At 44.7% G+C, this 15,545-nt stretch overlaps 1 protein-coding gene across 1 annotated transcript; it reads right to left on the bottom strand.

Moving 5' to 3' along the window:
* Positions 1 to 12,836: 12,836 nt before the first annotated feature.
* LOC126183127 (exostosin-1-like) lies at positions 12,837 to 13,826 on the bottom strand. Its single transcript, XM_049924913.1, has one exon. The coding sequence runs from the start codon at positions 13,824 to 13,826 to the stop codon at positions 12,837 to 12,839; it is 990 nt and encodes a 329-aa protein (XP_049780870.1).
* Between the last annotated feature and the right edge of the window lie 1,719 nt (positions 13,827 to 15,545).

The raw sequence follows: 15,545 nt of genomic DNA, 5'->3' as shown, positions 1-15,545 counted from the left end.
TCTATTAGGATTCCCTCTGCACCACTTCTGGCTTCGGAGTTACATTCAGAGTGAACGAGAATTCCAGAGATAAACTATCAGAGATTGTTCTGGAACATCTTCTGAGCTTTTAGTATAAGTTACTCATCATCTCCGGCTGGTCGTTACAGAATAATAGTGTAACTATGTGTCATTCGGTTTGTTACCGCGATGACCCATGTTTCTATGAAAATATCTTCAAACCGGTGAAGAAGCCTGTAATATACAATAGCCAAAACGTACAACAAACAACACAGAAAAATGCAACTACCCTCAGACGAAGTATGTACACATTTACCACAGTGTGGTAAATCTACTACGTCAGCGTAGAGTACATTACGTAAAAATGCAGAACTGTTCCCTTACACATACTGTTCGGAATTTCAACCACGATGGCCACGGAAGTGTGTACAGGCAGGCTCCTTTATTTGTCTTACTCGATCAAGAATTTCAGAAGTTCGACATCCTACTTTCGTGGCTACTATAATTCTAGCAATCTGATCCGTCTGAGTATAGCCTGGAGCCTGGTAAGCTAGGCTCTTCACATTCCCCCAGAAGGATCCGTCCGCTGGTGTCCTGTCTGGTGACCAAACTGGCCATGGAACATGAACACAGCGACCAATCCACTGTCGTCCAAACTGTACTTCAAAGTTGTTCCTAAGATCGAGTACAAAGCATGACTTTTCCCTGTGCTATTGGTACCACGTAACCTGACGAACTGTCAGCGGTACATCTTCTAGGCACTGTGAGAGAACATGTTGAAGAACCTTTTTGTGCAGCAAAGGTGCAAAGTTACTTGGCGCAAGAAATCAAAAGATTCAATAAACAGCCGACCGTAGTGGCCTAGCGGTTCTAGGCGCTACAGTCTGGAACCGCGCGACCGCTACGGTCGCAGGATCGAATCCTGCCTCGGGCATCGGTGTGTGTGATGTCCTTAGGTTAGTTAGGTTTAAGTAGTCCTAAGACCTAGGGGACTGATGACCAAAGAACTCAAGTCCCATAGAGCTCAGAGCCATTTGAACCATTCAATAAACTCGTAACGAGACGCAAGAGACACTGGGATATACGTTGAAACAGATACAAATGTAGACATTTCTATTGATGTAGTGCACAACGTGACATCAATATTTGCGTCATTCGCAGACTAAAAATTGTAGCTGCTACACGTCTTATGATTTAGGGTTGGGAATTACCTCCAGTCCTAGGCTGCAGTGACGTCAGACTATCCGCTTTAGGAATATTAACGCTTCAAATACTACAACAGCTTAAGCCGGTGCCTTCAATGGAGATATTTGCGTAAAAGTGCATTACTTAATTTCTCCTACCTCCTAAATATGACAGTCCTTCATTTTCTGATGTACTATTTTTCTTTACCCTTATGCAGTCCGTTGCACTTTTCGGCGAGGTCCTATCTGACTGGTGCCCAGCCCTGCAAATTACGCCGTATTTTCGTTTCGATCACTGCTAGTATTCTTACGCCAGCTTCAGGACTAGCAGACGCCGTACTCTGATTTAACGCCATACTGGCTTCCATTACTCTCCGCAAACAAGGCCGCGGATGGCTATCTTTGTCTCCTGTTATTCTGGATCATTGACCAGACTTAAAATGCAAATATCATTTGATGCTCCACGCCGATCGTGATGCGGCCTTCACCAGTCTCAATTTAGTAATACACTCCTGGAAATTGAAATAAGAACACCGTGAATTCATTGTCCCAGGAAGGGGAAACTTTATTGACACATTCCTGGGGTCAGATACATCACATGATCACACTGACAGAACCACAGGCACATACACACAGGCAACAGAGCATGCACAATGTCGGCACTAGTACAGTGTATATCCACCTTTCGCAGCAATGCAGGCTGCTATTCTCCCATGGAGACGATCGTAGAGATGCTGGATGTAGTCCTGTGGAACGGCTTGCCATGCCATTTCCACCTGGCGCCTCAGTTGGACCAGCGTTCGTGCTGGACGTGCAGACCGCGTGAGACGACGCTTCATCCAGTCCCAAACATGCTCAATGGGGGACAGATCCGGAGATCTTGCTGGCCAGGGTAGATGACTTACACCTTCTAGAGCACGTTGGGCGGCACGGGATACATGCGGACGTGCATTGTCCTGCTGGAACAGCAAGTTCCCTTGCCGGTCTAGGAATGGTAGAACGATGGGTTCGATGACGGTTTGGATGTACCGTGCACTATTCAGTGTCCCCTCGACGATCACCAGTGGTGTACGGCCAGTGTAGGAGATCGCTCCCCACACCATGATGCCGGGTGTTGGCCCTGTGTGCCTGGGTCGTATGCAGTCCTGATTGTGGCGCTCACCTGCACGGCGCCAAACACGCATACGACCATCATTGGCACCAAGGCAGAAGCGACTCTCATCGCTGAAGACGACACGTCTCCATTCGTCCCTCCATTCACGCCTGTCGCGACACCACTGGAGGCGGGCTGCACGATGTTGGGGCGTGAGCGGAAGACGGCCTAACGGTGTGCGGGACCGTAGCCCAGCTTCATGGAGACGGTTGCGAATGGTCCTCGCCGATACCCCAGGAGCAACAGTGTCCCTAATTTGCTGGCAAGTGGCGGTGCGGTCCCCTACGGCACTGCGTAGGATCCTACGGTCTTGGCGTGCATCCGTGCGTTGCTGCGGTCCGGTCTGAGGTCGACGGGCACGTGCACCTTCCGCCGACCACTGGCGACAACATCGATGTACTGTGGAGACCTCACGGCCCACGTGTTGAGCAATTCGGCGGTACGTCCACCCGGCCTCCCGCATGCCCACTATACGCCCTCGCTCAAAGTCCGTCAACTGCACATACGGTTCACGTCCACGCTGTCGCGGCATGCTACCAGTGTTAAAGACTGCGATGGAGCTCCGTATGCCACGGCAAACTGGCTGACACTGACGGCGGCGGTGCACAAATGCTGCGCAGCTAGCGCCATTCGACGGCCAACACCGCGGTTCCTGGTGTGTCCGCTGTGCCGTGCGTGTAATCATTGCTTGTACAGCCCTCTCGCAGTGTCCGGAGCAAGTATGGTGGATCTGACACACCGGTGTCAATGTGTTCTTTTTTCCATTTCCAGGAGTGTATTTTACATCCATCTACATATGATTCCCTCTCTCTTTGATTATTTGAATTTACCAATTTCTTAACGTTGAAATGAGAGTATACAGTGAGAAGACACACCACTAATGTGTCTCAGCGTGAAATAAGGACGACATAAAAATCAGGCTTTCGCTGCCAAAGAGAGCATTCCGACAAAGACGAAGTTAATTAGTATAAGAAATTGGCCTTAAATTGAGACTGAAGTTTCCGAAATCGTATGTTTCATGTACAGCATTATATGGAAGTAAATCATGGACTAATAAAACCGGGAGAAAAAGAAACGAGAGCTTCTGTAGGTGGACTGAAAAAATAAGAAATGAGTTTGTTCTCTGCAGAATCAGCGAGAGAACTAGGACTGGCAAGAAGAAAGGACAGGATTACATAAAAGTCCTAATACATCAAGGAATAACTTCTATGGTACTGTAGGGAGTTGTAGAGGGTAATAACTATTTGGGGAAGAAAGAGACTGGAACACATCCAAAAATAACAGGACACTGCATACAAGTGGTACTCTGAGATGGAGAGATTTAAATTGAAAACATCATCTAAATCAAAAGACTGATGATCCAAAAAATTATTCCTGTAATCAGGTCTTAACAATACAAGTTTGAGTCCACTGACCTGCACATGGGCCTTAACTGAGTGTCTTAGCTTGCGACGTGGGGAGATGAGTCATACCTGGATTGGGTCCACGAGGCAGATTAATGACCAGTAGTCATTAAGGCGGATTAAGGACCAGTGGTCCACATGGTGATTAACGACCAACAGTCCACAAGGCAGATTAGGGACCAGTGGTCCACAAGGTGATTAATGATCAGTAATTCACAAGGTGGACTAACAACCAGTAGTCAATGAGATGGATTGACGACCAGTAGTCCACAAGGTGGATTAATGATCAGTGGTCTACAAGGTGGAATAAGACCATTCGTAAAAAAAAAAATCTTCAAACGTATGTGAAATCTTATGCGACTTAAATGCTAAGGTCGCCAGTCTCTAAGCTTACACACTACTTAACCTAAATTATTGCAAGGACAAACACACCTATGCCCGAGGGAGGACTCGACCCTCCGCCGGGACCAGCCTCACAGTCGATGACTGCAGCGCCTCAGACCGCTCAGCTAATCCTGCGTGGCACCAGTAGTCCATGAGGCGAATTAACGACCAACAGTTCACGAGGTGGGTTAACGACAAGTAGTCAATGAAGTGGATTAACAACCAGTAGTCTATGAGGTGGACTGATGACCAGTGGTAGACGAAGTGGATTAAGCCCAGTGGTCCATTTGGGAGATTAACAACCAGGGTTGACGAGGTGGACTAATGACCAGTAGTTCATGTGGCGCATTTATATCCAGTGGTCTACAAGCCGGATTGACTACCAGTGATATGGTACACCAGACAGCCTGAGTGGGGCTTTTAGGCTGTTTTATATGCTCGTTTATGTAAATGATCCCCTCAGATAATGCAAAATACAAACAGTTAAAACGCGATAATATACAGAAAAGAGTGTACAAGATTCACAAACAGATGTCCTCCCTTACCTCACGGCTGCGACGGCAGAAAGGGCGTCATGGAACAAAAACTAAAACAAATTTAAATTTCCCAAATCATGATAAACAGAGGACCAGTAAAACGGTAATAACGCTAAGGGGGAAAGAGTGATCGATTAATTTGAGCCGGCCGCGGTGGTCTAGCGGTTCTGGCGCTATGGGACTTAACATCTGTGGTCATCAGTCCCCTAGAACTTAGAACTACTTAAACCTAACTAACCTAAGGATATCACACACATCCATGCCCGAGGCAGGATTCGAACCTGCGACCGTAGCAGTCCCGCGGTTCCGGACTGAGCGCCTAGAACCGCTAGACCACCGCGGCCGGCCCATTTCAGACAGACGCGTACAGATGCGGATTTGCTGAATGTGTGTCAATGTATCGCATTACGTCACAAATCTCTTCTCTGTTGCTGACGGCGTTAAGGTATGTGAAATTGTTGATGCAGATTCTTCCATCGGAAGAGTATTTTAAGTTTAGCAGCCTTCGACGGGACAAAGATCTCTGCTAGCACCGAAACTCACACAGCAAACCTAAGACACCGTCTTGTCCCATACATATTATCAACAACACTGCACTGAACAAGCATTCCGTACTTAACATATACTACACTTAGTAAACAAAGGGACTCAGAAGTTCCACATGTTTAATGAAAGGCCATGGAAATAGCTGACAGTGTTAGAAATCGAAATAATGACTAGGTCTGCAATGTGAATGCACTCTGAAACGTATATCCACGTACCGAATACGTGGCGTCAGCAAGAGGTGGTTAGAAATAGGCGTACGGATTCCGATTTGCCGATCGTACGTGATTCATGCAAATCTGTAACTATTCATGCCATCCTTCTCCGTATACGCTCAATAGCCCATTTAGTCGTATATGGTATGTGTCTACTTGAGCAGTATTCAGTCTCCTTTGCAAATTTAGCATGTTCCAAGCCAAACAATTTCACTTCATCTAACTAATTCTACTAGAAACAAACAGTAACGCAGGGATGAGATACAAGCGCGTGAAACATTATATTTTTAGGTGACCTATACGCCACTCCGTGTGATAAGTATATAAAGGAAGACCACATGTTTATTAATGTCAAAGATATGAAACTGTTTCGGTATTTTTTAAAACGCTACGCTGTGCTGTTTTTAAGAAGCAAATGTTTAGCTTAACTTGTCTGATAAACGTTCCTGTACCCTTTTCCTGTGTGAAATCGGACAGATAGGACGTAAGTTAAACGCATATTCTGTCTGCTGGCAATAATTAAAGTATTCGTCATACTTCATCGTGTGTAATTAATGCAACACCAATTACCTTCCTCATTTCCTTTGACATGGATATAATTTTCATTTCGTTTGTATGAATTTGGAAACGTTCGCTGATGAAACGACAGAATACTATTCGTGTTCTGTTGTTTTTTTCCTTGATTGAACAAATAGTCCCCTTTAGATTAGTTTACCGTTAGTTTCAATTGGTCTCACGTGATTATGTGCGTAAGATTTGTTCTCAATTGCTCGGTCACACATCATCGAACAATGATGACACCCAGATACAAACTGACCGGACGCGATCCCACATTGAATAATTAATCGCATTCATTTTCAGAATTATGTATTTATTTGTATTCTAGGTTCTTTCATGAAAGTGATTCTGCCCACCGTTATTAGGACATGCCTTCTTCTCGTGATAATTAATTCATGCGAAGTTTTATATCATTTGCAATACTTCTTGCATCGTCTCTTATTGATAAACTTCTTCCGTTGAAATAACGTAGAATACAAGAAAGGTACGTTCCAAGCATAAGACTATGCAGATGGATCGAAATACGTCATAGACTTCTAACATAGGCAGTCGTGAATTCTACTAAGAGACCAGAGGCATTCGAAGGGTGTGCCTGGAGGCTCATTAAAAATACCGGGTGATCAAAAAGTGAGTATAAATTTGAAAACTTAATAAACCATGAAATAATGTAGATAGAGAGGTAAAAATTTACACACATGCTTGAAATGACATGGGGTTTTATTAGAACCAAAATGCAGGATGGCGCTCCACCCCATATTGCTAGACGCGTGAAAGATCTCTTACGCGCGTCGTTTGGTGATGATCGTGTGCTCAACCACCACTTTCGTCATGTTTGGCCTCCCAGGTCCCCAGACCTCAGTCCGTGCGATTATTGGCTTTGGGGTTACCTGAAGTCGCAAGTGTATCGTGATCGACCGACACCTCTAGGTATGCTGAAAGACAACATCCGATGCCAATGCCTCACCATAACTCCGGACATGCTTTACAGTGCTGTTCAAAACATTATCCCTCGACTACAGCTATTGTTGAGGAATGATGGTGGACATATTGAGCATTTCCTGTATGAACATCATCTTTGCTTTGTCTTACTTTGTTATGCTAATTATTGCTATTCTGATCAGATGAAGCGCCATCTGTCGGACATTTTGTGAACTTTTGTATTTTTTGGTTCTAATAAAACCCCATGTCATTCCAGGCATGTATTTCAATTTGTACCTCTATATATACATTATTCTGTGATTTATTCAGTTTTCAAATTTGTACTGACTTTTTGATCAGCCGGTAGGTGTACAGGTAAAGATCCTAGTGACGAGACAGTAAAATGAAACTGTGAGGAAAGATATCGATGTAAAACTTTCGCTAGGAGCTGCTAGTATGCCAAGGAATAAATAATTTATCTGCCAGTTATAACGCCCTGGCTACCTATAGCGATTATGATTAGAATACATAAACTAAAAAAAATGGGGAATACTTGGTGCAGTATATATTTAGAGGTGAGCACAGTAGTAGAACTGCATGGCAGTGGGGAATATTCTTCAAAATTATCCTGGCCACTGTAAGAGGGGAAATGAAGTGGCAGCAGAACTCCACAATCATACACACAAAGTTCCACATTCATCGACAAAGGTGTTAAGCAAAAGATGTCGAAGTAGGTTCATAGTCTGCTGTGGTATGATATCCCTAAAGCTAGATCATAGAGCTTACTTTCTAAAAGACACGATAATCGCAAATATGAAAATTTATTTCAAACATTAGCCAATATCTCTTTCTTCTTTTGACTCAGTCGGTCTTTACGAATCATAGTCGCTTGGATTTGCTGTTAAGGTGGCCTTTGATATCCAAAAAATGATAAATATTATTTTTTCACGTTACAGAAAATGGCCAGCGACGATATTCACGGCACCAGACAACCGAAATTACGGACACTTTTGCGACTGAACGTGTAATATGAAGTCTGACAGATGTAAAGTTTATGTGAGTAATTAGGTGTAAAACTGTAATTATGGTGTTCACTATTTAAGTAATTTGTACGTTAGAGCACAATCTGGTATTATTACTCATTTTCACGGTAACCGTGAGTGCAACACAGAAGTTTCGCCTAGTAATAGGTGTTAACACTCACTGCGATACTGCACTTTACATGGAGAAAAGAAAGTAGCTGTGAATTAGCGGGGAAAGTCTACGGATTTGCCGCATAGAGATGGGTCATGAGTCGCCAGGTCCGGATGGAAGCCAGTTCGGTTTTACAAAGAGTAATCTACGTCATTGGCCCCTACTACATTTATCGCGAATCTCTCGCCCAGCGCAGAGCCCCAAGCGACTGGAAAAAGGACAGATGACTCCTGTATATAAGAAGGGCAAAAGAACGGACCCTCAAAGTTATAGACCAACATCCTTAACATCAATTGTTGAAGAATTCTTGAGCACATTCTCAGTTCGAATATAACAAATTTCCCTTAGTCGAAGAAGCTTCTGTCCACGAATCGCTACGGTTTTAGCAATCATCATTCATGCGAAACTAAAGTTGCCCTTCTCTCACATGATATCTTGTGAACCATTGGTGAAGCGCAACATGCAGTACCATATTCGTAGGTTTTCTAAAAGCGTTCGATATATATATATATATGACCTGATGGACTGGGAGAGCAGCCATCTTCAGCGTTTGTTGATGTCGCTGTGGTGTACGGGTAGGTGCCTTCGTTGAGAGACCGTAGAACGATACAGATTGGCTTAGGTTAAATTACTAATTTTGGCGACGAATTGTAGCTCTAAATGTGGAAGAGGTAATGGAGACGAGTAAGACAAAACATTCCCGTAATGTCCGAATACAGAATTAGTAGTGTGCTTCTTGACACAGTCATACGACTAAATATCTAGGTGGAACGTTGCAGAGAGATATGAAATACAATGAGCATGTAAGGATTGTAGTGGGGAAAAGGAATCATCGACTTCGATTCATTGGGAGAATTTTAAGCAAGTGTGGTTCATCTGTAAAGGAGACAGTGTATAGAACGCTAATGATACCCCTTCGTGAGTACTGCTAGAGTGCTTGAGATTCCCACCAGGTCGCATTAAAGGTTGAGATAAAATCAGTTCAGAGGCAGGATGCTAGGTTTCATACCGGTATGTTCGATCAGCGAGCAAGTATTACGGAGATACTTCCTCTTTCAAGGAAAGGCGACATTCTTTTCGACAAACACTATTGAGAAAATTTATAGATCCGGCATATATTCGCTTAAGGACAAGGCACATAAGATGAGAGTAATTAGGACCCATAGTGAGGCATGCACACGGTCGCTTTTTCCTCCATCTGTTTGCGAGTGGAACCGTAAAGAATATCACTAGTAGTAGTACAAGATACCCTCCGCCACGCACCAGACGGTGGTTTGTAGAATTTGTATGTAGATGTAAATGTTTCCATCTGAAGACTTAGTCTGATTTTAACGCAAACTTCAATGGACTGCAGAAACTGCAGTTGTTCGATTAGGTGAATTAACGAACTTAGGGATAGATCTCCCAATATTCAGTTTTCGGAAGCTGAAAGTTCCTACATACAGCGGTAATAAGAGGGAGTCTTCTCCCTTATTTTAAGAGTATCGATTCATTTGGTGTGAGTTTGGTCATCATCATAAACTACTGTTATTAAGGATCTTATCGATCCTGACAAGTTCTACGTGCTTCATGCGGTAAGAGTGATCGATGGTGCGCAGTGATAACATACGGTGCTCGCAGTTGGAGGGGTAGCGGTTCAAAACCCTGTCAGGATATCAGAAATTTAGGAATCCCGTGAATTTACTAAATTACTTAGGGCAGCTGCCGGTGTGGCTCCTTTGGAAAACAACACAGAAGATTTCCTTACGCAACCAAGGTTCGTGGTCCGTCTCGAAGGATCTCGTCCGCGATGGGCCGTTAAAACACAACCGTTTTTACTTTCCCAACGGCAATGTATTGAAATCACCACCTCATGCTAAAGTTGTCGTAATATGAACAGAAATCTGAAATTTAATCTTCCCACAGATTTTTGGGCTGGTGCGTGTTAATAATTGAAAGTGTAATGCGCACATTTGCAGTAAATGAAACTAAAGCAGAGTCTATCTGAATTCAATGGAATATGAAAGAACGATGATAAACTTAGGACACAGACAAAAAAAAGATTCATAATTAGATAAAACTTTTCATAATATTGCCATGCATCAAGTTTTTAAGAATATAAAGGAAATGAAGCAAATAAATTTAAATAGTAGAGATCGTGTTACAAAATCTCGTCATTATTAAGCATCTGAGTCACGAACGAGAGTGTAGAAATATTTAATGCTAGAAGAAACAGAAGCTTCTCTTTCCGTATAGAGGAGCTGTGCCGTCTAATTGAGCTGAAACTCCTAGATAGTTCATCTAGCCCGATTCTCTAGTTAGCGTAACGTAGAAATGATGTAGAAATATTTACAGCCGCTATGTTCACGTCGTTCCTACCGACGGTATCCAATTTTTTTGCCGATGATAATGTAAGGACTGCGAACCAAAATATCACAGATGACGGATGCGATATCATACATACGAGTGGCAACTGAAACGTAAGTATTTTGTTATTGTTTGGAATTATTTTGTACATTAAAATTCCGTAGCGTCGTGTCGCTTATGTCGAGGCGATGGAGGAATACTGTTACAATTCATCACATAATTTAGTGAAAATGTCACAATGCACGTTTGCTGTTTTCCAAGAATTTTCTTACTTTCCAGTAACACAGCCCTTTGTTGTTAGTTAAATATTTGCTATCAATTAGAATCTATAACAACAGATGCACTCTAGTTTTATGTACATGAAACTACTCACATGTAGTAAAAGCTTGGAATTCTTCACAATTGAATTAAATTTTATTCCGGTAAAAGCAAATGTTCGTGTTGGAGTACGTTTTTACTGAAATTATCAAATAATTTTTCTCCGATACGCTCCGCATTTTATGAATCATATTTTGTTTATTTCTAGATTCATCTTTCATTCGTGTAAAAGTGAAGAAATGCGGAAATATCTGAGTAAATGGACGAGAGACGAAATTCTATGAAACTACCAGTGTTGAAGATAACTGAGAGAGATATTTGATGCTAATATCTTAATACATAACGATAAATGGACTGAATACGTATACGCTACTCGGGGCATTAAAGTATACGAGTAATGTCGTAACAATTATGAACACAGGTTGTCTGACGAATTCCTAGAACGAACTGTCAAGAAACATCCCAGCGACTCTACCTACAAAACGCGTCATTAAATAAAAATAATTTACTTTTAATGTTGCACGAAACTGTTGCGAACACACGTTGTCCAACGGATTTCTAGAACAAAGTGGCATGCAACATGCCAGTGACTCTACGTACGAAAGACGATATTAAAAAAAAGTCATTTACTTTTGTGTTCACAGCTTGCCGTACAAGAACGCGTTAATTTTTAAACTGATAAAATATGTAGCTATTATGGCAACCATATTTTCTAGCGCGATTTTCCTAATATGTTTTCGTACTTCATTGATTAAATGAATATCCACGTTAGTTTATTTTGAGAAACTATTTTTATCAGACGTCCCTAATTACATTATATTAGTCTACTGAACACTTTTGCCTAATGGAAACAACAACAGAAAATCAGAAATTCGAGTGAGGTTGAAAAATTTACAATTTCTGTAGAAATTTGCTTGCATTTGCTGTTTTTCATGGCAGTCTGAGACAATGGGATGACTGCAAAGGTAGAGGTAGCTGGCCACAGTGCGTTGACTGCCCTAAGTGTGTTGCATTTTCTTTATCGGTAATACACCTTTGGAATCAGACATGACCAGACTTCCGCTTACTACGTTCTTACACAAGATAGTATGTAAGAAGTGTCCATAAATGAAATACCTCGTGGAGGAACCTACATTGCGATGTCGTGATGTCAGAAGCGAAGACATAGCGCAAAATTTAGAGATATACGATTACATTACAGCTAAAGTGTTAGATCCTAAAGCAGAATCTGTGCTCCGGAATGAACTGTGGTAATTGATGCAGTACACTATTCAGTAGACATTCTTCAGCGTAGTCTATCTGTATCTATTCAGTTGGAGGTAAACGTAAAGTAATAGTTTCATATTGCTTACTAAAATAACATGAAGCATAATGATGTAAGTGTACGGAGAGCGACTAATCTTTCACCACCGCAGAAGGCACATCACAACGGTTACAGTGTGCTAGCACGAGTAGATAGCATTATGCATCTACTACAGTAATAGTTGTCAGATCTAGTGTAAATCATACCAACAGAAGGATGTGCAGAATGAATAAAATTTTATAAAAACGGCGGCGTTGATATATGTTCAGTCTCAATATAACAGCTGTCTTCAAAAGTTTTTCGGTTCTTTTATTGTCGCTGTAATATTTTTAACGATTTACTCATAGTAGCGAAAGGGCAGTAAATTTTTGTTCTCGTTTATTAAGATTTAACACGATTTTAATTGGTTCTACAGATAAAATGACCGATGAGAGCATATGTTGGTGGTACAATGCTGTTGTCAATCAGAACATGTTAACGATGCGGTATACTTTTAGGAAGAGTAAATAAATAAATTATTAAATGGTTACAGTAAATGCGAAGTCAAGTAATATGTTCGAGCGTCAAGACTAATTCACACGTAACCGGCAATTTAAGCTACTGGAGTACGATTTGCTGTATCTATTACACAAGTGTGGGCAGTAACAGAAAATAAATAAAACACCAGCGAATTAATAAGATCCACAGCGTGCCTGTAGAAGAGCTCGAAAATTTTTTGTAGAACAGGTGAAAAAGAAGAGACGGCAAATCTACTGAGTTTCGACAAGTGAGACGTCCGCGCTCACCTTTCGTAGTCGGCGTTGTCGTCATCGCAGCGGCCGTCCTTAAGCTCCCGCCAGCTCTTGCCGTGGCGGCACGTCGTTACCATGACGATGTCCCGGTCGTTGTGCAGGTGGTAGAGAGCGTTGCGCGTCTCGGAGCCGATGCCGTGAACGTAGCGCTTGCCCTTGAACGCGAGAAGGAACTTCTTGCGCGTAGGGAAATTGTTGGCGTGAACGGAGCCCGGCTCGCCGCCGCGCTGCGGGTGGTTCTTGTGGAAGAGAGGGATGGAAACGTCAAATCCGGGTCGCAGGTTGGCCACGGACATGCTCGCCTTGGCCAGGATCGCCTTTCCCGGGTCGAAGCCCAGGTCGTCCTCGGCGTAGTCGGGCCAGGTGCCGGAGTACAGGTTGAAGATGACGTGGTTGAGACCTCCGTTCCAGAGCTTGAGCTTGCGCAGCCGCGACGGCACGTTGCGCACGAAGTCGGCGGACAGAGGGTCGCGGTCCAACGTGTCGATGGCCAGCACGAAGAGGCACGCCTTGCGCGCGTCGGTCGTGTAGTAGCGCGACTCGACGATAGCGTCCAGCACTTTCTGGTAGGAGGGGGCCGGGTTCAGGCCGATGTCTACCTCCATGTAGTCCGCCTGGGGGTACACGAACACTTTGAACTCGCCGCGGCACCGCCCGAAGTCGAAGCAGTTGCTCATGCGGCAGTGGCGGTGCGGCGCCGACGGGTCCGCGTCGGGGTGCGTGCCGATCCCCGACCACCGGAAGTCCGGCGACGTCTCGATCTCGTAGTCGAAGTAATCGCCGGAGAGCCGCGATTCGGCGTACGTGGGCAGGAGGGAACCGTTGCTCGCCGTCCCGCCCGGCGCCGCGGCGGCAACGGCGGCGCCGGTGGCGGCATCTCCGCAGACGCCGTCGCTCTTTAACCGGTAGCCGCCGAAGTAGCAGTAGGCGAGGAAGGCGCACGAGAGCAGGACGAGCAGGTAGCGCTTCTTGGGCTGCATGGTGCGCGCTGGCTAGGGCGCGCCGGCGGGCGCGGGCCGCGCGACAGGTGCTGGCCCGCGGGCGCGTCCGCAGGGCCGCCGCATGTCCGAGCGCGCGCGCCGACACACGCACTGGCGCCGCCTCGCCGCCACCGTCGATATGACGCCACTGTGCGGCGCCGAGCCGCGCACCACGTGCTGCCGCCGGCCGCGCCCGCGCCTGCGCCTGCGCCGACGCGCGCCGCGATCGCCGGCACCACCGGCGACCGCGACACCACTCCGCGGCAGCGGCACCTTCCGGTGTCTGCATGCCGCGGTATCCGCAACATCTCCGCCTGTACTCCGCGAGCCAAATTACGGCTGGTGGACGCTTGCAGCGACAGCCGCTTTTCCTGGTGGTAACGATTTCCTCGATGAAGGATGGAAGCGAACACGGCGAATTGGATGCACATAGCCAATCATACTACTCTTTCGTAATTTCTTATTCCTCGTGAATGAAGTTACTTTATTTCACTCACAGCAACTGAAACTCTTCTGGTGGGTCCCACCCTAACCACAACCACGGAAATGACAATACGACACGGAAAAACAGCCAAGCAATTTTAGAAGCAAGACGAATAGTTCCACTGCCGCTCGTTTCACTAAAAGCAATTTGAGCTGTGCTCTTAGATACCAACATAACCACAACCTCGAAATTGTTATATATTCGGAAGAAAAACGTGATCGCATTGACCAAATCTCATAGTTTGCCGTATACTGTCACCTGATTGGCTCCGACCAACGACAACGAGTAATAAGCAGCAGCACGCAACAGTAGAGTCGTGGACTCTGTAAGAGTCTTAGAAACTTGGCTAGTAATGAAAATACAGGTGCTGGGCACATGAATGGGAACACAGAAAGTACAACACGTTACTATATCTAATACGGTGTAGGAAAACCGTTTGCATTTAACACAGCTTCCAGTCGCCTATGAATGAATAAACAGAAGTCCTGTACGTAAAATTTGAAATTTTCCCGGCGAATCCACTGTTCAAAAGATTTCGGGCTTGCAGCCTGTCGTCGTAAACTTCCTTGCACGATATTTCGGCTGGACAACTGCCAGCCATCTTCAGGTGAGCCGAACTAGTACTGATGAGGACGTTCTCCGCTCCAGCTTGTATAGTTTGCTGATAGTACTTCCCCGCATGCGTTGCAGTCGCGGAGACAGAAGGGCCACACCGACCAGCGGCAGCGCCCTCGCTGGTGGAACTGCAGTACTCAGCTGCCGTCGGTATTGTCGCTGGCCGCAGCTATCGAATCTTCTGGCGTCTTCGTCTCGAGCAAATTTCGGAGATGACGGGATTCCACGCGTCATTCAATTAGCAACCACTGCCACGCTTCATTAGATTTCCCGCAATGCGTATTTCAACGGATTCTTCGATAATTAAGTCCCAACAAGATCTTGCTGTGTCCAAAATCGAAGTTTTGTCGTACTCCATTGAACGTCCGTTAGATGTACAATGTTCCGCAACTGCAGACTTACTGGGTTGCAGTACGCGAGTGCAACGTTGATGTTCTGTACAACGCTCTTCCACTGTACGCGTTGTCTGTGCTGTATAGGCCATACCACATTGACACGCCTTCCGCAGTAACAAATCATCCTTCACCGATCCCAGCATATCCGAAATCTTAGAAGGCTGACGAAAAACCACGTTCACATGAAAATTATTAAGAATCTTTGCTATCTTGGAGGAGATATTT

This window comes from Schistocerca cancellata, chromosome 1, assembly GCF_023864275.1.
Source record: "Schistocerca cancellata isolate TAMUIC-IGC-003103 chromosome 1, iqSchCanc2.1, whole genome shotgun sequence".
Taxonomy (NCBI): domain Eukaryota; kingdom Metazoa; phylum Arthropoda; class Insecta; order Orthoptera; family Acrididae; genus Schistocerca; species Schistocerca cancellata.
Note: the sequence above shows the minus strand (reverse complement) of the source record. Positions and strands in the feature narration are given on the sequence as shown.